Here is a 24,789-nt window from a genome sequence, read left to right as displayed (position 1 = left end):
CAACTGCATTTATTCTCAGAGGTAAACATGCTGTTATGAATCTCAGTGTAAATGAGTGTATGTTGTGCTTCATATAACCTGCAGTATTAAAGCAGCATCTGTTTGCTTCTTGGAAAGTGAGGTCTGACCTCAAGGCCAGTGCAATGGTCCGGGGCATAAGTCCTACTGTTTGTGATGTGCGTCACTGTGCTGCTTTACAGCATTGTTAAACTGGGCACTTTACCCAGAATTCCTATAGACGGATTACTGCTCTTAATAGATGGCAGAGGGAGAGGGAGACAGCTGTCATCTGCCCAGCCAGGCCTTATCCAAGAACTATTTGAGTGCTTCATCTTTTTTTGTCTACTGCTGGCTGGAGGTCTATTAGGGCAGTGCTTCTAAATTGATGTGTCGTTATATAAAAATGAAACCCTACCATATATATATATATACACACACATGTACAACTTACATATAAGTTTGCATAGTTTGCATATACATTTTTAATAAAACTTGATATTAAAAGCATTATTTGTTTACTTTGGTGATTTGGTTGCAATTTAATGTCCAATGCTTGGATCCTGACACAAGACCAGTTGAGAAATATGTTCAAATAAATAAGAGAAATCTATAGAGGAGGACAAAGAGCGGACTTCATATTTGACCAATACAACAACCAAAACGTTAAATTATTTGAACAAGGACTGGAAAAGTGAACCCCTGCAAGGCACAGAGGGGTTTTTTGGTCCATCTGCTCAAGAGCCTCATTTCATGACACAACACTGAAGTCTGTTTCTTAGCTCATCCCGTTTTAGCCGTTCTGGCACAGTGCTGTGTGCTCTCATATCGCTGTGTGGCTCTCTGTGACGTCTGATTTAAAGCCCCTTGTAAACTGAAACTCTTCCTCATGTGTCAGATTCAAAAACACCAGACCATTGTGCTGCTGTTAATAACAGAGGCTACTGAAGGATACATTTGCACAGTTATTTGTAGAATAAGTGGACAAACGGTGACAGTCGTTGTGTAAAGAGACAGAAGGCACAGATTTCTCCTGGCCACCTCCTCTATTGGCAATACTGGGGCTGACCAGATTGAATGTTAGCCCAATGGTTTTGGTGTCAGGTCTCTACTCACTCCCTCATGCTAACAGTCATGAACATTATGTCACAAAAAGAAAGAAAGAAAGAAAGAAAGAAAGAAAGAAAGAAAGAAAGAAAGAAAGAAAGAAAGAAAGAAAGAAAGAAAGAAAGAAAGAAAGAAAGAAAGAAAGAAAGAAAGTAGATTTTACATTACAGGTAACCAATAACTGGTTTACTGTGCTGTGAGACGTCAACATGATCAACAGTATTATTCTGACCTCTAGTGAAAGAATTGAAAACCACAGGAATGAGGACGTTGTGAAAGTATCTAGTATTTAGAAAGTCTAGCCTAAACTACTATAGTTTTAAAATAACTATTATTTATATTATATAATATATTAATTTTACTCACCTGTAATATAGTGAGAAATAGCATTAAAAAAACAACAACAACAACAAACAAAAAAACACTTGAAATCAAAGTTGTCCAAAGATTTAAGCTAATTTAGCTAATTTAGTTGTCATTGCAGCTGAAAATAATTGCACAATTTGAAGCCAGATTATCATTATGTAAAATGGCAGTGTAAACCAATATTACAATTTGGAAGGTCTATTTATTTATTTATATTTTATTTATTTTTAATTTATTTGTCTATTTATTGTTCATTATTAGTATTTGAAAGCCAAATTAATATGAAGCAGTTTCACAAATGATTTATGAAACCCTTTCAAGCTTTCTTGGAATGTCTAAGTGATAAAAAATAAAATAGTTACAAAATAGAAAAGTTGTCTAGTTCTCTAATCAAAATAGGATAATAATCAAATCAACATAATTTAATTTATTTTTATAATTTTGTTTTATTTATTAATTTTTTGAGAATGTTTACTTCTACTTTTCTACAAAAGCTGACAGAGAGAAACGCACAAGAATTACAATGTACTTGTAATGTACCTGTACAAATGGCAATACTTTTCAAATTAATATCAAAATAGGATTATTTTGATATTATATAACTATATAACCTATAGGCTGTATAAAAATGAAAGCAATAAACTTAAAAATATATACTTTCAAATAAGTTACTAATATGTTATTCTTCTGCGCTTTACGCTCTTGTCCCGTTGGTTGCAGTAAAGCTCAAAAACATGTATTGCCACTTGGCATCAAAAACGTAGAAGAAGAAGAAAAGACCTGGCTGGCGTGATTTCCGGATCTTTCTTTCGCTTGAGGACGTCTGTGCGAGTGGAGTTTACTATCTCGCGTCTTCTTTGAGGTGAGCTTCAAATATCATTGCGTAAACATCACAAAAGCTTATTTATTGTTCATCTTAATGTGATATGGTAAATGTTTTGCAATAGGCGTATATTGCGGTAAGGAGATTTATAGTTTATAGATTTATAATTTATATCTAGTGCAAAGTTAAATTATTGTCTGCTTGTAAGTGGAAAAAAAGACTTTTAGGTTTCTATTATAATGCCTTTTTTTTTCTTTTCCAATTTTATCTTAATGTAGCCGAGTAGTTTTTCATAAGTTTTAATAAAAGTATAAGAAGCACGTGGTCACGAGGGTCCACGTGTGATACGAGCGCAGACGCCTGTGTTCATAAAATGTAACTTTTTTTATTATTATTGTTTTAGTTGTATACAAAAGTAATTATGTACACTTTTAATGTAGATGTTGTCCATTTTGGTTGGTAATTAAATGAATAAAGCATGAAGTATTGTAGAAAGCCTAGCCTAAACTACTGTAGTTTTAAAATAATTATGTATAATATAATAAAGTAATGCTATTCACCTGTAATATAGTGAGAAATGGCATTCAAAAAACTTTATAATTAAAGTTGGCGGAAGATTTTACAAAGCTATAAGATAATTTAGTTTTCATTGCATCTTAAATTAATTGCGCAAGTGGAGCCAGATTATAATTCGGAAAAATGGCAGTGTAAATATTACAATTTGGTAGGTCTATTTATTTACTTTTAATTATTAGTATTTAAAAGTCAAATTAATATGAAGCAGTTTCACAGATGATTAACGAAACCCTATCAAGCCTTCTTGGAATGTCTAAGTGATAAAAAAAAAGTACAGTTAATGTAGGTTTTTCCATTTTTGGTTGGTAATTAAATGAATATTAGTGTGTAGGCAGGCCGTTCAGCGAGGCTGAGTCTGAAGTGACTCTGTTCTTTCCTGTTGTGTCTGCTAGATGGACTTGAGGTGGTTTGAGGCCTGCTGTTTACCTTCTGCAGTATGGTTATAGAAACCTCAGACAATCAATACTTCAAACGTGCTTAAAGGTCTCAAATTCTGCACAATCAAATCCTTTGCTTATGCAACTTAATTAAATGGTCTTTCTTTTACAGCTAAATAGAAATTCCTTGAAGCCTTCAGAGAGCATTTATCTGGCCACCTTAATGTTATGCATTGGTCATGAATTTCTCCCCATCTGTTACAAGTAAGTTTGGTAAACACATAATTCATACCTATTTTAACACTTTTAAATAATTTTAGTTCAGCTTTCTAAAACCGAAGTCATTGTTGCAGGCTAACCAGCAAGGTTTAGTCATTGTGACTCTGTCCTTTCCTGTAATGTCTGCTAGAGAGATTTTGAGGTGGTTTGAGGCCTGCTGTGGTGCCCTTCCCAGCATGGTTATATAATCTTCAAACATTTCAACTAGCTGTCTGTAATCTTATGGGAATTATTTTTCTTCATGTGAAATGTAATCTTATTTCCTTTTGTCCTTTTACAGGAAGAATTGGTTTGCTGTTGTGTTGGATCAACAAGTGTTCATTTTGAGCAAGGCAAGATATTAGGAAAGCAGTAAATATTACACACTGTGAGATTGACTTAGAACATTATTTTTGGTGCATTTGTTGTTTGAATGCTGAGTAGTGTTAAAACCCAGAGGTGAAAAAGTTGATTAATTTGATTAATAAATGTTCAGCTAAATAAAGAGGAAAAAAAATCCTTGTCTTTTTTTTCACTTTCTTAAAAGCATGTCAGTATCATGAGAATAATTGTCAAACATGCCGTTTATAGCAAATAGCTGGCAGCACATTATCCTGCTTACTACATGATTCTTTGACTCATAAGTAATTATACATTAATTTGAGTTTATCTTTACCTGCTTTTAATAAACTTAAAGCTCCTGCCAATTAAAGCAGTATTTAGCAAGTGGCTTTTATCCAAGTTGAACAAACTAGATCAAACAAGGAAGGAATAATGTACATGCTACTCCCCAACAAATAATTGTTTGAGATTTTACTTGTCTTATACATTATCTTAAAACATGCTGCTAATGGGGAAAAAATGCTCAAGACAATTAACCTCCCAACATGATGAACACGAAAACATGTGGTGTCCAGTGTAACAGTGTATAACTGAAGATGCATATGGTGAACCTAGGTTGTACTGTATACATCAGTTCTGGTTTTATGTCTCTACCAATCTGGGGTCTGTACCATGATGGTAGCTGAACAAATTCAGAGTTACAGGATTAGTTTTGAGTTGACAAAACCAAACCTCTCCAATCCGGCTTTGTTGGTACCATGATGCTGTTCATCAACTTTGTCAATTCAGGCTTTGATCCTGAGTTTGTGGAGCGCGTGCACATGAATGTGTGACATCACTGGCGAACAGCCAATCACGAGCCTTGCAATACAAAGCAAGTTTGATTTACTTCTTGCGAGAGATCCAGCGAGAATCAAAACTAAAGGTTAAAGGTTTTGCTAAAGGTTAAGAGATTGAAGAATATGACAAATTTAAATGTCATATGAAAAATGAAGGGGAACTAATAAAATAAATGATCTTGCTCCATCAGTGTAGTCACAAGAGGAACTTGTTAACTTAGTTTATACATTTGAAAATATACAGTGATAGAGACTTGAACATGTATATTCAGATTTGTAATTTTTTAAAATAGTTCAGTCTTTTGATACTACAGCTTATTTATATTACATGATCTGTATACATTAATATTTATTTAAAATAATTATATCTGTTAATCTAAAATTGCTTGTGTCTAAGAGAGAAATAATAATATGAATCACAATAATTATATAAATCATAAAATGACTCTGTTATTATCATCAAAGCCAGACTTTTTTTTTTTTTTTTTTTTTTAGCATAAGGGACCTTTAATTTGGAGCAAGATAAACTGGAGTTACTTTGTGTCAGTCATGTGTCACTTCTCTCACATCTGATTGGTTCACCTTCAGTCTGAGATCTCTAACCCAGAACACAACCTGCCCTGGAGCAGGTTAGCTGTGCAGCGTAAGATACCATGGCAACGAACACCGATTAAAGCCAAGCTACTTTCATAGTACCTAAAACCCAGGGTTGGCGGAAACTAAGCTGAAACATAGCTGGCTAGCCACCTAATCCATCTTCATGGTACAGGCCCCTGGTCTCTGAAAGTTAGAATAACTATTTTGCTTCAGGATCTTTCTTGAGTTCACAGTATTCAAGAAATGGTAGGCACAAAGTGCCAGAGCAGCTTATTACTTCCTGTGCAATTAAATGTATATATAAATTGCATTCAATCTGCATTGCAATATCCTATGGTGGATTTTTGAATGGCAGAGAAGCAATGCACCTGATAGGTCACATGAAATTGACAATGTTGTGAATATAGCATGTTCGGATTACATCCAAAATGGATAAGGGTGTGCATATATATATATATATATATATATATATATATATGGACAATGGTCATATTTAACTTCAGCATAAATTATGTATTTATTGCCCTGCATTGTTTGAACATTTTAATGTCTGACCTCACTGTTTGCCTTGTGGACTAATGTTCTCTCACCTTTTCTCTGTCTTCAAGTCAGTTTCTGCTGAGAGATTCTTTCTGGTGGCCGTGGTGTCAAAAGTTGATATTTCAAAGAACAAACATATTGTGTATTTTGGAAAGAGAAAAAAAAAATGTATCACTGTATTTGGTTACTTCTGTCTGCTGTTTCAGAGGAAACTACACACATTTCAGATGCAGCTGTAAAATGAATTAATGATTAAATGTTCCTAGATTAGACCTCACAAAGTTATCAACTTCAATCTCAGTGTTGTTCTTTGACCTGACTAGAGATGTTCATGGTTACTTTGCCATTGGCTGGAACATTAAAATACCTCAGAATATCACAGGCATGACAGGGCAGTGTTCAAAATATTATTTAATTTATTTAAGCATTTACAGGAATAATCAGAAGTAAATCCATGGAGGGATGTCTGTATGCCCTATGAAAAGGTAACAGCTATATTTCTCCACAACATTTATAACAATACATCTTTATTATTGCTTTATCTCCAAATACTGTAGATATCTTCAGTCATAATTATTCTCTCCTTGTGATTCCCAATGTCTCCTTTGAGTCATTTAACGGAAGAGTATTTATACATACAATAAGATTGTGGCTACCCAGTAATCATGACTGGTGAATGTTCAGCCACAAATATTAATAACACTGTACAAATCCACCTTGATTAAACAATCTGAGTTTAGCATTGCATTTAATATTTCAAACACAGCTAACAGATACATACGAAGTAGCCCTCCTATAGATCATTGAAGGGAGATATCATTATTCGTTTTCAGTGCAGGCTGACACGCCCCCTTGTTTCGTGGTGCACTGCGCAGTTTCACTTTCACTTCAGAACGAAGGACTGTCGAGTCTGTTTGCTGATGTATCTCACGCATTTATATAATCCTCAACAGGTACGTTTTCGAAAAATTCTAAGCGTAAAATTCCTAAACAATCGCTGGAAATGTATCGTTCAATTACATTAGATAGGTTACCTGATCCATAGTGAAACGTCAATTGGAAAGCAAGTGTCTGTGCTTTGTGATTTACTAAGAAAGATTCAAAGATATCTAGCACTGTCTGTAACTGTCTGTTTTAGTCATCAGAAACTTTATTTTCCGATTTACGCACATTTTGGCCAACAACCAAACCCGATTTTAACCGACTGCACTGTCGCTCTTTCAGCTTTGTTCGTTCTGGCTTGTTTACATGCAATTTAGAAGAATGTAGTCCGAAAATTGTAATATATTTAATTAAATGGATGAGTAAATTTAAATTAAGCTTACATTTTTTTTATTATTATTATTTAGCTACTCTTTTTTTATTATTATTGATTATTTCTGCACAAATGCTTTAATTATTTTTTACATGTATTTGTGTGTGTGTGTATTTATATATATATAATTATTTTTTAATAATTATTTTGTATTTTTACATCAATACTTGTTTATATATATATATATATATATATATTTTTTTTTTTGTCTTTCCTCGGTTTTTTTTTTTTTTTTTTTCACCGAATATGATGATGAGGAGGTGTGACTTTCGCTTTCAGGCATAGCATTTAAGCCCCTTTTCAACATTTTTTTTCGTAGTCCTCTAGGTGTAGACAGAGTGTCATTCCCCCCATTATTTATCGTTTCAGTGTTAAGATGGACATGAAGGAAATGGTTATTGAAGTGAATGGACTTCCAGACAACTACTCCAGTAAAGAAATGATTGACAAATTAACCATGCACTTTCTGAGGCCCAGCAACAAAGGTGGAGAGGTTTTAATAGTGATTTATCCCACCTCCAACAAAGGCCAGGCTTATGTTGTTTTTGAAGAAGAAGAAGGTATGATGCTATGCGTTGATACTGTGTGCTTTAAGTATATCTTACTATAACATCATATTGCATGAGTAACATTTTTTTTTCTTTTTGACATCATCTAATGTCTTAGTACCTGGGGTCTTGAAACATAATCATGTTTTGGAACTGGATAGTCAGTTTTACCCACTGGATGTTAAAAAGATGCATCAGCCTAAGGTAATACATTTCATTGGTTAACCTCACCGAATCACACACAATTATGTGATTTACAGCTTTAGTATGCAGCATTCCTCCCATAATCCAGGCACTGCACATTTTTTATAATTGCTGTTGTCCTAATATATATATATATATATATATATATATATATATATATATATATATATATATATATATATATATATATATATATATCAACAAAAAAGTTTTTCCTTCTTTTATTTATTATAATTTTAATTTGAAAATGTATCTTTTGTGGGCCCCAGAAGACAAGAAGAATTTACATAAGAAATTTAAACAGAACTATAAACTATAAGAAATTAAATATAACAAATCAATTAACAAGTCTAAATGATTGAAAGGCTGGAAAACAAAACATTAAACTGGCAGTAAGAACAATTATGTTAAATTGAATCCAAATTTTGGTTGACTGCTAATACATTATTTCTGAAAGTAATGCTCTGGCTTCATCTAGCCGTCAGAAAAACTATAACACACAGCTGATGATTTTCCAGACGCTTGATTTACTTACAAACAAACTTAAACAAGATACATATAGTTTAGTCAAAGCTTATATAAACTAATGAAAATAAATCAGTAGTGATTCTCCAAATATTGACACTTTAGATTAATAGGCAGTGTTTTTAAAGCACTGATAGAAATCACAAGACAATGTGCAATTTCTTTTGCATTCAAACAACTATCAGAGCGTTTTGATTACTGATGTGTGACACAAACTGAAAATTACATTTAGTCATGAAGCATTTCTAATTTTGAATTAATGATGATTTATTGTTTTGTCAAGATTAATATGTCAGTACAACTTCATTACCTGCAACACACATTGCATGATGTCCAAATCTAAAACAGTAATTAATTATTACTCAAATGCTGAATACAGATATTACCATAATGTTTAAATCATATAGTGATTGAAAAGGACCAGCACTGCATGGACTAAATAAATAACAGCCTAAAAGTGAGGCATGAAAAAGATATTTCCTTGACAAGCTTATGCTCATATAATTAATTAATTTATTTATTTTCAGTTGGACATCCCAGCTGAAGCATTCCTCAATGTGAAGATGTTCTCCAGTCCGAGAAAGATCCGAGACATTCTTCATAGCCGCGGCTTCCAGGTGTCAGAGACCAGCTCGGGAGAGTTGCATTTGCAAGGAACCTTTCTTAACTTAAAACGCATCCATCGCAAACTCATGCATCTTCTGGCTCAAGAAATCCACCCTCAAAGAAGAACACCTTCGCAATACTCTAATGGCTTCTCGTCTGACTCTGTCTTAAGAGCTAGCTCCAGTGACTATGACCATGGATCTTATTCCACATCGAGACACAGTCACAGCAATGGCCACTCAGTGTATGCTGCGGGCAGAAACACATCTTCTGGAATAAACTCAAGATCCCCAGACAGACAGGCACTCGTGCAGGCTTCCTCTTCACTGGATGTGAGTTCAAGCGCAGAAAGCTCCTTCAGCAGTCCCACCAGGAGCTTTGAGGATTCCAGCACGAGCGTTCGGCAGCGGAATCTCTCATCTCCCAAACGGAAAACTGAGGATTCCTTACATGTGGATCCAGATGTGTTTAAATACGTAATGCGCTTTAAGAAGTCGTTTATTGAAAAAATAGAATCAGATTACCACACTAAGATTGATCATGAAGATGATTCAGGGGTTGTTAAGGTTAAAGTCTCGGGAGGAGCCTGTGAGAAAGCAGCTAAAGAAATGTCTGAATTCATGCAAGCTATGAGCTTATCTCTATGTACGCATGTAATAGACCTAACAGAACTTGACTCCAGTCAGAAGAATCACATTTTCCAGAAAGCAAACTCATTCCAAAAGATCTACAGTGTTTTAATTAGGCAGGAAAGTGACATTATTAAAGTGGTGGGATCTTCTAAAGACAGTTATGAAGCGAAGGAAAATCTTCTTGGACGTGAGGTTGATCATGCTCCACCAGGAAACTTTACAAGGAACACTCTGCGACGCAGCAGGTCTTTACCAAGAACAAAAACAAGGGCCAGAGAGGAGAACATAGACTTAGGACAAAGTCCTGGTGCTGTGTACACTACTACTGTTAGTAGCTCCTCTGCCTCACATTACCGAACAGACTCTCAATTGCAGCAAGAAGTACAACAGGAAAAAGGTCGCAAGCCCACTAAATCCTCTACACCACGGGGCAGGGCACACAGCGCCTCTCGGTTACAACACAAAGATCAAAGCAGAGTAAACCAAGAAGCATCAAGCTCTCACCAGCAGGATTCGACACCCTCTGATGTAGTTCAGAAACCTAAACAAAAAACCCCTAAAATAAGATCTCCTCTTTTTTCTGTTTCTGTTGATAAAATAAAAAAAAAATACAAAGACACTGTTTAAGAAATGACTGAATCCAATGCATCAGTACTCTATCTTATGGCACAGACGCTCACATTAAGTTATCATCCGCTGTAAAACACAGAACTTTTGGTCAGACACCTTGTGATTTCCTCTACTTTAAGAAAGGGACAAGACTCTATGCTGACAGTGCTATTTGCCTAAACAGGGGTGTCCAATCCTGCTCCTGAAGGGCCAACTTTATACAGAGTATAGGTCCATCCACTGATTCTGAACATCTAGCTGGTTCAGGTGTTTAGTTAGGGTTAGAGATAAACTCTGGCCCTCCAGGAACAGGTTCAGACACCCCTGACTTAAACACATCTATTTCATTTGTACTCACACCAGAGCACAATCACTGTGAATGCTTTGTAATTTTTGTCTGATATGACAAACACAAAATCGGTATATCCAGGTAACTTAGTTTAGCTGTTCACCTGTCTGATATATTTTTCAGTATTTGCACTTGACTCGATGTTCAGTCTTTTCCTGCACTGCCGATTTGTCAAGACTCTCGTTCATTACCATGGAGACTCGAGGAGGAAGTGTCTTTTTTCTGCATTCTACAGGAAGTGATGCAGGGCCTGTGGTTGATTTAGGGGCTGAGTACCTCCCTGTTAGAAAAAATGAAACAAGAACCCAGGCTTTCAAAATGACAGAATGTGAGAAATACCCTAATGTGCAGAGTGCTTTTTTATTTCTCCTGTAGATCTATGAAAGACTGTTTTTGATTTAACATTGTATTAATTTGAGTATTTCTATCAGATACAGAGTTCTGTCATACTAAAATTCCCCTAAGCTGTGGTTTGCTATTTAAGAATTACCAAAGTGGTCATTATGATGCATTGGCTGTGTTAACAAACTATCATTTTTTTAGCTATTTGAATTATTCTTTTAGGGATGTGAATTATTTTTTTACAGGCATTACTGTAATGTGGACAAGTAGTAATTGTAATCAAATGGCACTGGATGGTAATCTGTATTGAATAATCTGTGACGTTTGTAATAGTTGTACATTAGCTATAAAAGTACAGTGACTACTGACTCAAATCAACTCCGTCTCTGATTTCCCATGTTCTTCAAAATATTGTAATCCCACAAACAATCTCAATAACAAAAAAACTGAATAAGGTCTTACTCATTACCTAAAACTTTCTTTCTTTTTATTGTCAATACCTGTTCAACGTCTAAAAGTGGAATAGTCTTGAGTCAGCAGACATAATGACATAACCTGATGGCTTTAGAGCAGTAAATGAAGTTGAAATGAAGAGAATTTGTAGTTTTGCATGTATTTAATAGCATGCAATTTGCATTACTGATTGACCAGAAACAACATGTTCATTAGGACTGCTCCATAGTATTTCACTGATATTATCTCTGATCTGCTGATTGGTATCACAATTGTTCCCGGCACCCCTTTTATTTCTCCAGAAATGGCATGCTGTATGTCCTTACCTGTCTGTCTGTGTCTTGTTTGGTCCTGTTGTTTATGGTTGTGAGTAGGTTTTGCAAGAATAGAACAGATCCTAGATTAGTGTGTGTGGGCAGCAAAACCCAAACTGACAGGAGTCTGTGATCCACACTCCCCCGTGATGGCAGGACCAGAGGAAGAGGGTGTGCTTTCGGAAATGCCATTCATCCTCTTTTAAGACAATGGCCACTTATAGCTTATAGAAAACTGTGGCGGCTTTATCGTTCAATTGCACTCTGCAGATGACACAACAAATATGGGGAAGGCTATGCATGTTTGAGAATTGAGCAACAAAAAAAAAACAAAAAAAGTTTAGTGTGCAGAGGGTTAGATAAAGTTTTACTGTGGCTGCTTTCAGGGCCAGTGGTAGCTCAGCAAGATTCGAAATACTCTTATTTAAAGATAGTCATGTGTACAAAAAATACACTGATAGATATGCAGAGGTTGTCTTGAACAGGATGACATGCTGGAGCCTGCAGACCGCAGTCTTCACTGACATCACTCAGCACAGTCTCGGATCATGCAAAGACTGAGATGTAGGCCACACCCACTCCACATTCGTCTTCTCTACCGGCTTTCGAGAGGACGCCAGTCAGTGCTGGGTTTCTGTGTCTTTCTCGTCAGCTTCCAGTATTCTCTCCATCCATTCATCCGTCTGATAGACTCCTGGAGGGATGGCGGAGCTGGAGGGCCTGGAGTTCGGAAAGTCAGACTTTGTGCTTCTAGACGAGGTGACAATGGAGCAGTTTATGGAGAACTTGAGGTTAAGGTAAGAGAGAACAGTTTTCACCAAGTGGTGTTGTGTTGAAAGATTCAACGGACATTATGTACTATTACAAATAACCTGACAAAACAGCAGTGAACATGCCCTTCAAAGAGGAGACTTGGCATTGATGCTGAGTTCAGCTTAAACTCAGTTTGAAAGCTTTGATAAAATCAATTTTATCTGTAGAACTCGCTTGTGAAATCTGTTTCACTTTCAAAAGTGAGAATTAAAAGTCTCGCTTTATGTCTGTAGTGCTTTTTTGATTTTGACCACTCCCTTCTCGGTAGACAAATGCCGTGACAAGAAAATGACAAATTTTCTGAAAAAAAAAGTGGAGGGGAAACGATGTGTCATTTCACTTTTGACTTTCCCGCTCATAGCTGAAATATACATTTAAGTAGCTGACTTCAACAGCCTAAGATACATACATTTGCATCTTATCATGTCTTGCCATAGATGATCATAGCCAGCCCGTAGGATCTTAGTAGTTCTGATGATGAAATGAGAGGCTTCTAGTTCTCCTTTCCTTTAACATGCAGCATTTGCACCCAAGGCCCTCGTCTGTGATGTCATCGGTTAAACCGGGTTGAATCAGATGACCTTTTCACAAGACTTTATGAGAGTGTTAAAAAGTGTTTGAAGTTTCACTGCGCGCTTGTTTTGTCTGCCACGGATTCTTACGCCTCTGAAACCTCATGAAACAAAAAAAAAATAATAATAGTTTCTTGTCCGGTCTGTGCATTTTATCAGCTGAGGTATGACCAGGCCTCATGTGACTGTACATACATTCATACATCAAAACACGATTAAGTTCACAATATGCTGAGGGAAGGCATCAGTTCAATCCTTAAATATGATGAATTATGGGTAGACATTAATATGAATGTGCTTGTTTTGTTAGACGATAAAGAATTTATCGGCTTTAATGACTAATGCATTTTAACTTCGGACAGATGTCTATGTATTTTAGCTGTACAGCAGGAAGCGATAACCTGTTACTTGTATTTTACTTTTTCTTTTTTACAGAGATTACGCTATATTTTATGCACATTGAAATTCAGAAAGTTAGTCATCTTGAGCCACTGCACTTCCTGTTCTCACTTCCCAGCCCCGTATCACTTCCTGTTGAATATGGGCGTGTGACATTGAGAAACATAGAGTGGCACATATACCAAAATTAAAGTCATCATGACACTTTTTTAAATTTAAATTAATCTCCACTTGTATTTTGATATTCGATAGAGTAAAAAGGGATGCTGTTTGTGGTGTTTCATTATATTAATGTTGACACAAATTCAGGATGTATTCCTATCCCTAACTTCATCTTAAACCTCCAAGTATGATTTATGATTAAATGCAACCCATCAGACCATACAGTGACACTCACTGCATCCATAGTTTGTTCTTTGTGTCTGTTCATTTATCAGGAACTAAACCAAACCAGCACTATGATGCAAACAATGAGTCTTGTTAAAGCTGTTCCTGCTCTTCATCTTGACATCGCTCACAGTATTGTTTGTTGTTTTCAGGTTTGAGAAAGGCCGTATCTACACTTTCATTGGAGAAGTAGTGGTGTCAGTCAATCCATACAGACACTTGGATATCTACGGGAAGGAGGTCATTGAGGACTACAGGGGCAGAGAACTGTATGAGAACCCACCTCACCTGTATGCTGTCGCAGACGCTGCTTATAAAGCCATGAAGAGACGAGCCAAAGACACATGCATCGTCATTTCAGGTACAGCAGCTGCTAAACGCACAGTCACTGCTGAATAAAACAACAATTGTACAGTGATCAACAACACAATACTCAAACTGGATTATTAAAGATAAAATAAAATGCTGACAGCTTGTGATGTAAATCAATGAGATTTTAATGTGACTTGATTCAGATGCTTCGATTTAAATGACCGAAGCTCTGCAGTTTTTATTATGGAGGGCAAAAACATATATAGTTCAGTGCAATAAAATGATGACTGAGAGATCCTCAAAAGCCTTATGGATCAAGCTCGAGGTGACGTTACACTCTGTGATGAACCGTGTGTGAGAGAGTTTATCTACTGTGTCTCTGATTAGGGAAGAATACAACTATAAACTTAGGGAAGAAATAAAACTGATAAACAAAGACTTTACTGTCTAGACTGTTTCATCCAAATCTCCTTGTGTTTCAGGCGAGAGTGGAGCAGGCAAGACTGAGGCAAGCAAGTACATTATGCAGTACATCGCAGCGATCACCAACCCTGGCCAAAGGGCAGAAGTCGAGAGGTCAGTGTCCTGGAGATACTGACAGCTAACTTACATTTATTTATAAAAGCATTTTATCACATTTATTTGCTCAATAGTATAGTAAAACAGATTTGTATGAAAATGAAATGCCTGAAATGAAAATGCCAAATGTTCATGTTTAAAGCTGCGGTAGGTAACTTTTGATGCTCTAGCGGTTAATAAACAGAACTGCTTGCGTCTTGCGGAAGAACATCGTAGCCGGAACTACTTCTCTCTGTTTATGTCTATGAAGAATCACAAAGGTACTGGGTTACTCCGCCGCGGTATCCCCGAAGCAATCTAAAATAGTCCGAATATAAACACTTATTATAGGTGCACCCTATTCAGGACAAGCCAAAAACACGGTTTGGAAAATGGATTCATGGTGTACTCGCTTATTATATACATTTTTCTACATTTTGAACACAAACAAAGTTACGGACCGCAGCTCTGATTGGTTGTTTCTTACCGGGAGCACATGACTTTCTGCAAATGGCAATAGGACACTGGGAGGAGCCAGAGGAGCTTGATTTTTTTCACAGATTATCTGTCTCATATTCTACTGTCAGGACATAATGACAGGTTTAACAAATATGTAAAAAATATGTTTTTACAAAAGTTACCTACTGCAGCTTTAATAGACTATTTTGTAGTTTATTTGGGGATGAAGCTGAACATCTTCTATCGTTACATGGCAGTATGATGCGGAGTTGCTTATTGCGTTCCATATACTACATGTACCCCGAAAAACTAATTTTTTGTCTATTTCTTTATTTGCATCTTACCACAAGTGTGAAGAATGTGCTTCTGAAATCCAACTGTGTGTTAGAGGCCTTTGGAAATGCAAAGACCAACCGCAATGATAACTCCAGCCGCTTCGGCAAATACATGGACATCAACTTCAACTTTAACGGAGACCCCACAGGAGGACACATCAACAACTACCTGCTGGAGAAGGTGAGCTCTTCAGGATCGTATCAGTACAAATGAAAACACATCATAAACATGACGTATGATTGAAACTTGACACAGGCTCGTACAATAATAATTGTTCTATTTGTATATGGTGATAGGTCTCAGCTAGGTCACTATTAGAGTGTTTTTACTGAATTTGTTGTTATGTGCTGGCTATTTTTTTTATTTTTTAAGTTTATTAAAATCGTTAAATATCCACATTTGGCACCCAAACAATTATATTATTATTATTATTTAAAATGGGGACAGTTTTGTAATATGCTTGTTATTTTTGAAAAGTCACTAATAAGTGCTAAATAATGACAGTTCTAAGATGTTTTCTCCCATCCGATATGATCCCAAGATAATAAGGACCGTTCTCAGAACAGTGACTGGTCTTTAATGATGTTCCCAAAACATTAGCACTAAATATATATTTTTACATCATTCATAGAATGCTTTTATTTTGAATTGTTTTAGTTGGGATGTTCGTGTAATGTTTTTTTTTTTGTTTTTTGTTTTTTTAATGTTACCACTTTTTTTTCAGAACGTTCGAAGAACATTTAAGTAACAAAGAAATAACGTTCATAACAAACGTTAGCAAAATGTTCCTAGCACATTTTTTTGCAAGCTGAGATATAACAACTGAAAGTTCTTATAGTTAATCGGCTTTTGTTCTTTATTTATATTTCTTTATTATATTATATTGAGAATAAAAAGCCATCAGTGCTCTTCAGAAATGTTAATAAATATTAGTAAAAGTTAAAAGAGAAGGTGTTTGCCCCATCACACTTATAATCTCTTCTCGGAGAATACATGAAAAGATTTAAAATACTGACATAGCACTATAGAAACAGTTGAAACATTCCTAAAATAATATTTATAAATATAAAACGGCTTATTTTTGTGCTGTTTATGTGAATTGGCCTCTTTTGGGGGCTTGAGTGTACACAAATACCATGCTTTAATTCCTTCACTTCTTCAAGTTCAAGTTCAAGTTCAAGTCTGCTTTATTGTCAATTTCCACATGTACAGTACATACATACAGAGAATCGAAATTGCTATACAATAAGGGAATGATATAACAAAAAGACATATAATAAAAATTAAAAATAAAGTTTAAAAATAAAGTTAAATAAAGCAGCGCAAGGTAAATGACAGATACAGTGCAAATCAATGAAGTGAACAACAGTGCAGTTAAAAGATTCTTTAGTGCAAAAAATCACTTATTAAGAATATCTTATTAAGTCTGATTAAAGTGACAAGTGACAAGTGAGCAAGAGCAGTTATTTAACTGACTGATGAGGTAGTTCTGGCTGGCTTTCAGCTGTATTTTTAGAGATTATTAGGGAGGACTGAGAGTCATAGCCCTACTGTAAATCACTGAAAATACAATTAACACAGATACTTTGCTGTACTTACAGTCAAGAGTTGTCCAGCAGCATGAGGGAGAGAGAAATTTCCACTCTTTTTATCAGGTGAGATCTTCCGAACAGTTTCCCAAAATTCAGTTTTTAACCAACAATTCTCATAGATCAGCATTTATATGTTCTGTTTATGCAGGTGTTACGTGGAGGATCTGATGAACTGCTGAAGTCTTTGTATCTGCAGAGAGATCCTGCAGAATATGCCTACACCAGTCAAGGAGCTTCTGTCACACTTGTACGTACTCATCCTATGTTTTTGAAGACACAGCCTTTCACAGACTAACCATTCGAGACTGAATAAATTGCATCAGAGCTTCTGTATACTGTACCGCATTATTACTATATGAAATATACCGTCAGATGTTTTGTCTCTCTCTTTTTCTGTCTCTCTGTTATTCCAAATCATCTTCACAGGCGTCCAACAATGACTCCTTATGCCACAAAGCCGTGATGGCAGCGCTAAAAGTGATCGGCTTCACAGCTGAAGAGATCAGCTCCATCTACAAGATCCTCAGTACAATCCTACACCTGGTCAGTCCCACAATGAGTGCTCTAGAAGATGATTTCTTCAGTTTTTCTCTGTTTGTGGTCCGTGCAGGGTTAAATTGATGTTGCCTTGCCATGTTACTGTTTCAGGGTAGCCTTCAGTTTACAAGTGATGGTGAACATGTCATAATTGTCGGAGAAGATACAGTGGAGCACATATCTGAGCTGACGTCCACAGATCCCGAGAATACCAGAAAAGCACTTCTGTACCGTACAGTGGCTACTGGGGGTGGCGAGGTCATTGAAAAGGGACACAGCCAGCAGGAAGCTAGCTATGGAAGAGACGCTTTTGCCAAGGTAACTGCAGAACGTTTTTCTTGTTTGTAGCTCATCCATCATCTAGTTTTTGTAATTACGCAAAGATTCTTAGAGGGGTCATACGAAACATCCAGTTTTCTTTCATCCTTTAAAATATACCAGTGTGCTATGTAAAGCGCTCTTCATTTGAAAGACTGTATACTTGCAGAAACAGCTCATTAGGAAACTTTGTGACAACAAAGGGATAAATACATGAACACAAAGAAACAACATTACATCAGTAATTTCAGTTCAGTGTCGGGGAGTGTGGAAAATGTACTGTTTGGAACTCAGTTTTTTGGGGGAACTTCAGGGAAGAAATGAAATTATAAATGTTGGTATGACCTTTTTAAATATGACTTTGCTGTATTATATGTTCACGTGATATGTTTAGTTGTTATCATTAAGGCACAGCTTTCATTTGTAGGCTTTATATGAGAGATTATTTGCGTGGATAGTGGGTCGTATCAATAATGTGATTGAAGTGAAGGACTACAATCCCGCCCTGCATGGCAAAAACACTGTTATAGGTGTGCTGGACATCTATGGCTTTGAGATCTTTGACAACAACAGGTCAGTGCCATTTAATTATTGAGTACTTATTGTTTGGCATTAAAAATGTTGACTTTTTTTTTTTTTTTTTTTGTGGTTCGTTCTTTCTTACCCATTTCATGTCTGCAGCTTTGAGCAGTTTTGCATTAACTACTGCAACGAGAAGCTACAGCAGCTCTTCATTGAGCTTATTCTACGACAGGAGCAGGACGAGTACCAGAGAGAGGGTATCACCTGGCAACATGTGAGCATAATGCACAGAAACATTCCATACTGAACCTGAAATAAAATCCATGCACCCTTTCTCTAAATTGGACTTTTCTCTCTTTTAGATTGAATACTTTAACAATCAGATCATAGTGGATTTAGTGGAGCAGCCTCATAAAGGTATCATCTCCGTCCTGGATGAAGCCTGTCTCACTGCAGGGAAAGTCACAGATACTGTCTGCCTGGACAGCATGAACAACAAGCTGGGCCAGCACCCTCACTACACCTCCCGGAAAGTAAGCACTCAGAAGAGATACCATTCCTTCCGGCCTCAGCTGTCCTCTGACTTTTTGGCCTGCAATGAATTGTGGAAAAAAACTGCAAACTCATTTGACCAGACTTGTATTTGGCTGTATTCATTTTAACAGTAGGGTCAGAAGGGGGCAGTATTATTTTACATTACATGCACACAGAAACAAAAACATGCAGTCTGATAACTGTTGAAGTCATGAGCGCTGAAACCTAGATGGTTTTCTTTTTTCTCTCTCTCAGCTCTGTCCCGCCGACAAGACCATGGAGTTCAATCGAGATTTCCGTATCCGACACTACGCAGGAGATGTTACGTGAGTGTTTCAAAGTCCTTCATTTGAAATTAAATTAAATCTGTATATATATATATATATATATATATATATATATATATATATATATATATATATATATATATATATATAATTTCAGAATTCATTCTGAAACAAGTGTAGCTGAATCTGAATCTGAAATTGACGTCATTATACCACCTTGATCTGCCATTCAGTTCTTAAAAACAAAATGACACTCAGAAAAACAATCAAGAAATAAAACTTTCAAAATGTGACAGAAACTAACAGAATATTTGGCAGTAAATAATTAAGGGCTTGATTGTATCAATCTGGTTTTAATTGGATCATCCACGCAAGGCATACATAAATAATAGAACGAAAAAAAGTTAATAAAAAATAAAAAAAAGGCATTACAATTTTTTTTTTTTTTTTTTGTGTTTTTTTGCTTTGATAAAACAAACAAACAAACAATCACTAGTCGTTCTTTTAAAAATTTATTGCATGCTTTCACTACAGTTATACATGTTTTAAGTCAGCATAATCAATGTTTCAAAATATAAGATTATTTTAATATCTATTGAGGACATTTGATTTCATCACAAACACAACATTTGCCGCGTTTCAGGAACTTTACTCAGGAACTAGGGACTTTGGCCTGGTACTCGGTGCGTTTCCACTGCAGGAACCAGGAACTTAATAAAGTTCCAAGTTAAAAAAATTCCCCTCAGAAAGTCCCTGCTGGCGAGGTAGTACTTTTACAAAGTTCCGGAACTTTCGGGGGCGGGACTTGGGCGTTAAACATACTGATTGGTTCAGTTCACGCAGCATTGGCTGGGTTCAACCACCATTTATTCGGATCATTTTGATCTGATCTGATGAAGAATTGACAGTGCAACCATCAAGTCTTAGACAGTGTTCTAGGTTATTACATGCAGAGTTTTTAGGTCCTATAATTAACACCTCTTTCAGAATTTAGCAGTTAGAAATTTCTCGTCATCCAGTTTTTTATATCGACTATGCATTCCATTAGTTTTTCAAATTGGTGTGTTTCACCGGGGCACGAAGACATATAGAGCTGAGCATCATCAGCATAACAGTGAAAGCTAACACCATGTTTCCTGATGACATCTCCCAAGGGTAACATATAAAGCGTGAAGAGTAGCGGCCCTAGTACTGAGCCTTGAGGTGCTCCATACTGCACTTGTGATCGATATGATACATCTTCATTCACTGCTACGAACTGATGGCGGTCATATAAGTACAATTTACACCATGTTAATGCACTTCCATTAATGCCAACAAAGTGTTCAAGTCTATACAAAAGCATGTTGTGGTCAATTGTGTCAACGCAGCACTAAGATCCAATAAAACTAATAGAGATATACAACCAAGAGCAGATCATTTGTAACTCTGAGGAGAGCAGTCTCAGTACTATGATACGGTCTAAATCCTCACATATACCATTTTTCTCTAAGAAGGAATGTAATTGTGAGGATACCACCTTTTCTTGTATCTTGGACAGAAAAGGGAGATTCGAGATTGGTCTATAATTAACTAGTTTTTTGGGGTCAAGTTGTGGTTTTTTGACGAGAGGCTTAATAACAGCCAGTTTGAAAGTTTTGGGGACATATCCTAATGACAATGAGGAATTAATAATAGTCAGAAGAGGATCTATGACTTCTGGAAGCACCTCTTTTAGGAGCTTAGATGGTATAGGGTTTAACATACATGTTATTGGTTTAGATGATTTAACAAGTTTATACAATTCTTCCTCTCCTATAGTAGAGAATGAGTGGAACTGTTCCTCAGGGGTCTATAGTGCACTGATGCGATACTGTAGCTGACGGCTGAATGGTTGCAATTTTATCTCTAATAGTGTCGATTTTAGAAGTAAAGTAGTTCATAAAATCATTACTGCTGTGATGTTGGGAAATGTCAACACTTGTTGAGGCTTTATTTTTTATTAATTTAGCCACTGTATTGAATAAATACCTGGGGTTATGTTTGTTTTCTTCTAAAAGAGAAGAAAAGTAATCGGATCTAGCAGTTTTTAATGTTTTTCTGTAGGATAGGTTACTTTCCCGCCAAGCAATATGAAATACCTCTAGTTTTGTTTTCCTCCAGCTGCGCTAAATTTTTCGGGCCGCTCTCTTTAGGGTGCGAATATGCTCATTATACCATGGTGTCATACTGGTTTCCTTAATCTTCCTTAAGCATAAAGGAGAAACTGTTCTTAAAATGCTAGAAAAGAGAGCGTCGGTAGTTTCTGTTACATCATCAAGTTGTTCTGAGGTTTTGGATATGCTAAGGAATTTGGATACATCAGGAAGATAACTTAAAAAGCAGTCTTTTGTGGTACAATTTTGGCTATATTAAGTTTGCACAAAACTAAATAATGATCTGAGATATCATCACTTGGCTGCATAATTTCAACATTATCAACATCAATTCCATGTGACAGTATTAAATCTAGAGTATGATTTTGACAATGAGTAGGTCCTGAAACGTATTGTCTAACCCCTTTAGAGTTCATAATGTCTATAAATGTTGATCCCAATGCATCTTTTTCATTATCAACATGGATATTAAAATCACCAACTTTTAAAACTTTATCTGCAGCCAGAACTAACTCGGATGTAACATCACCAAACTCTTTAATAAAGTCTGTATGGTGCCCTGGTGGCCTGTATACAGTAGCCAGTACAAACATAAAAGGGGATTTATCATTAACATTTGTTTCTCTGGATAATGTTATATGAAGCACCATTACTTCAAACAAGTTATACTTGAAGCCTGCCCCATGAGAAATCCTGAAAACGTTGCTATTAATAGAAGCAACACCTCCCCTTTTGCCTTTTAGATGCAGCTCATGTTTATAACATACATAATTATATGTTGTAGTGGCTGTATATATACACATATCCCTGAACTAAGTACATTTCTGCAGCTGTTATTATGTTTAAATGAAAACGAAAGGAGGCAGTGGTATTTGATATCATAATTTGTTTTATTGTAAATATACAGAGAGGAAAATTGCAGTAGCCAAGACGAGCTGACTGAAGTTATCAAGTACGGTGCTGTTTGCAGATTTACCGGATTTGTGTCGTCACGGACATCACACTCCGGAGTCGAATGCACAAAGTCTGAACTACCGAGGATACACGTCCAAAATCAGTGTACTTCGTATTGAGAAATGCGCACAGACCTACGTCACCAGTCTATTTGCCTAATCTTCCTGGTACTTTAAACTGCGGTGGAAACACAGAAAGCAACAGGTCTTGGCGGGAAAAAAGTTCCTGGTACAAATGTTCCGGGTAATTTTGGTGATCTTTCAGTTTAGTACTTTTAATAATCAGTTCATTCAAGAGCAAACAATGCAAGATACATGTTTCAAATCACCCTTTTTGCTGAAATAACTAATACAGGCAATATTTGTCATGTTATAAAATACACGTACATTACAGAACTTGCATAACATTGTGATGAAGTTATGGCGTGGCCATAAGGTTTTGTGCTAGAGCAGAGTTTACTGTCAATGCAGTAAATGTCCTCACTGTGCCATATGACTCAATCTATACTGTAGCTGTACTTTTCAGATGAATGTGAGGTATATGTGCAGACTCTACCATGGTATATGCCTCTACATGTACCACTACTTGTGGTAGACACTGACCGCTGAAAATGGACATAATGGTCATGAACAAGTCCAAGAATGTGACCAGTTCAGTACCACCTCTTGTTTTCATGTTATAATTATGTTAATTTCTATATTATAAGGCCTGTGACATTAGACCTTCAGCATTAGAGAGCTAGGACAGTGTGAGTTTTGATTTAATGCTGACGTGCTGATCTGAAGGTGAAGTTTCTTTAAAGGTTGGAAGATGCCATTTTATAAATACACAAAGTTGCTGCTGGTGCAGATGTCTGCAGTTTGCTGTACCTCAGCAAAGGCTGTGTCCTCATTTAGAAAATAGCAAGACCTTTTCTCATTGAGGAAAGAGGAGCAGAGAGAAGCTAATGGAGGGCTTAGCTCTGAAAATAGATGACATATTTTTCACTTCGGTTTCCTTTTTGCTCCTTAATGAACATTTGCTTAAGTGTAACTGCGGAAGTAACTGATTAAAGCTAAATTAGTCTTGAAATAAAGTTTAACAGTGCATTTCTGCAGTTTCCTTTTATGTTGAAATTGTTCTCAGATCTGTTCTTCATGAATCTGAGTGAGTGAACCGTGAAAGCTGGTAGGAGAAGTCAAGGAGAGTATTGTAAATTCAGCATTTCTTTCAGAACTGGTCCGAGAAATGGGATAAACTGTGTCGGCAGCCACATGTTACAGGCTTGATAATTGGGTCAAGAGTGCAGAGGACTCAGTCCACAGCACTGAATGGCATTATTATGACAACCCTACAGTTAAGGCACAAAGCACAATCACAGTTCTGTGACAAATACTTTGAATTTGTCTGAGAATGCATAGGCCATACAGATCTGCTAGATGGATGTCTCACTCTCACCCAGTCACACACACTAGGTAGTTCTCTTAGCATCAGGACTGTCAGAACTAGCATGTCAACCCCTCAGTCACACTTACAAAATAAAATCTGTGAGATCCCTTAGGCTCAGCTGTGTCAGTGATGGAGGAAGGTCTCGCTAAATATATACCCTGACCAGCCTCTTGTCAGAGCCCCACCAACCCATGACCTATTTCCCTCACTCTATGTCTCTCGCTTCCCCTTTCTCTTGATGCCTTTTTCCCCCACTTCATTGTGTCTTTCCTTTAATGTAGTCTACTTCTTGGCTATGTTCAGAATAGCATATTACTGCACTATAAAGCAATTTGCAGTTGTAATGATCACCGGCTGGAGGGCACTCCATCCCAGATTTCTGCCAGTCGACTTCATGCCCCATAATCCTCTGACAGGTCTCATCAGCACTCATTGTTTTCACCTGTGTCTCATTAGCATGGTTAGCTCACCCTATAGCAGGCCCTGTCCACGTGAACAAGATTATTTTCAAAACAAAGATTTTTCCATGTGTTTTGGCCACATGCAAATGCAGTACCAGGTCAATGAAACCGAACATTTTTGAAAACTCCAGCCAGGGTGAAGATTTTCAAAAATTCTGGTTGCAGCATTGTCGTGTAGACAGCAAAACTTTTTAGCTTGTGACATCGGAGCATGCGCTGTCATCACTGCCTACTGGAAACTTTTTCAGGCTTCTGACTGGCCAACATGGTTTTACGGTTAAGATTATATCGCCACCTGTTGGTTTGGCATGCTCTTGACAGTGCTTCATAGCATGTGTTTGCATTTTCATGTGGACGGAGATTTAAAAAAAAAAAAAAAAAACAGAAGAAGGAACTACATTACTATATGTACATATGGACATGGCCTTAGCGTTATTTGTCATTCATTGTTAAATCTTGTATATGT

The 24,789-nt window shown here is 36.5% G+C and overlaps 2 protein-coding genes, 1 long non-coding RNA gene and 2 other non-coding genes across 9 annotated transcripts in view; all 5 read left to right on the top strand.

Moving 5' to 3' along the window:
* The first annotated feature begins 2,263 nt into the window (after nucleotides 1-2,263).
* LOC127935622 (uncharacterized) lies at nucleotides 2,264-4,021 on the top strand. Of its 5 annotated transcripts, none has more exons than XR_008148137.1 (4): nucleotides 2,291-2,332; nucleotides 3,262-3,342; nucleotides 3,419-3,510; nucleotides 3,806-4,021. It is a non-coding gene; the product is annotated as an uncharacterized LOC127935622 (long non-coding RNA). The 5 variants fall into 5 exon arrangements; XR_008148138.1 differs by having other exon boundaries at nucleotides 2,308-2,332; nucleotides 3,262-3,303; XR_008148135.1 differs by having other exon boundaries at nucleotides 2,317-2,332; nucleotides 3,262-3,352.
* Nucleotides 3,199-3,330, top strand: LOC127936308 (small nucleolar RNA SNORA9). Its single transcript, XR_008148265.1, has one exon. It is a non-coding gene; the product is annotated as a small nucleolar RNA SNORA9 (small nucleolar RNA).
* LOC127936310 (small nucleolar RNA SNORA9) lies at nucleotides 3,594-3,726 on the top strand. The gene has a single exon (XR_008148266.1). It is a non-coding gene; the product is annotated as a small nucleolar RNA SNORA9 (small nucleolar RNA).
* Nucleotides 4,022-6,653: 2,632 nt separating the features above from the next.
* Nucleotides 6,654-11,326, top strand: LOC127934839 (uncharacterized). Its single transcript, XM_052532365.1, has 4 exons — nucleotides 6,654-6,775; nucleotides 7,507-7,697; nucleotides 7,804-7,889; nucleotides 8,942-11,326. Exons 2-4 carry the CDS (start codon nucleotides 7,514-7,516, stop codon nucleotides 10,277-10,279), a joined length of 1,608 nt encoding a protein of 535 aa, XP_052388325.1. The 5' UTR covers nucleotides 6,654-6,775; nucleotides 7,507-7,513; the 3' UTR covers nucleotides 10,280-11,326.
* Nucleotides 11,327-12,293: 967 nt separating this feature from the next.
* Nucleotides 12,294-24,789, top strand: part of LOC127935268 (unconventional myosin-Ig) — a 63,741-nt gene continuing 51,245 nt past the window's right edge. Inside the window, exons 1-12 of the mRNA XM_052532972.1 lie at nucleotides 12,294-12,516; nucleotides 14,043-14,251; nucleotides 14,685-14,778; nucleotides 15,570-15,735; nucleotides 17,157-17,210; nucleotides 17,296-17,394; nucleotides 17,574-17,690; nucleotides 17,796-18,002; nucleotides 18,430-18,575; nucleotides 18,684-18,798; nucleotides 18,887-19,057; nucleotides 19,314-19,384. Coding sequence (XP_052388932.1) covers nucleotides 12,422-12,516; nucleotides 14,043-14,251; nucleotides 14,685-14,778; nucleotides 15,570-15,735; nucleotides 17,157-17,210; nucleotides 17,296-17,394; nucleotides 17,574-17,690; nucleotides 17,796-18,002; nucleotides 18,430-18,575; nucleotides 18,684-18,798; nucleotides 18,887-19,057; nucleotides 19,314-19,384 — 1,544 coding nt within the window. The 5' untranslated portion in view covers nucleotides 12,294-12,421. The remainder of the gene's footprint in view (nucleotides 12,517-14,042; nucleotides 14,252-14,684; nucleotides 14,779-15,569; nucleotides 15,736-17,156; nucleotides 17,211-17,295; nucleotides 17,395-17,573; nucleotides 17,691-17,795; nucleotides 18,003-18,429; nucleotides 18,576-18,683; nucleotides 18,799-18,886; nucleotides 19,058-19,313; nucleotides 19,385-24,789) is intronic.

This window comes from Carassius gibelio, chromosome A19, assembly GCF_023724105.1.
Source record: "Carassius gibelio isolate Cgi1373 ecotype wild population from Czech Republic chromosome A19, carGib1.2-hapl.c, whole genome shotgun sequence".
Classification (NCBI taxonomy): domain Eukaryota; kingdom Metazoa; phylum Chordata; class Actinopteri; order Cypriniformes; family Cyprinidae; genus Carassius; species Carassius gibelio.
Note: the sequence above shows the minus strand (reverse complement) of the source record. Positions and strands in the feature narration are given on the sequence as shown.

Bases quoted from the DNA above. Each gene is read 5' to 3' on its own strand.
- LOC127934839 (XM_052532365.1), top strand. From the start codon at position 7,514: ATGGACATGAAGGAAATGGTTATTGAAGTGAATGGACTTCCAGACAAC. The intron at 7,698-7,803 runs GTATGATGCTAT...CTAATGTCTTAG, and splicing joins TGTTTTTGAAGAAGAAGAAG to TACCTGGGGTCTTGAAACAT. The intron at 7,890-8,941 runs GTAATACATTTC...ATTTATTTTCAG, and splicing joins AAAAGATGCATCAGCCTAAG to TTGGACATCCCAGCTGAAGC.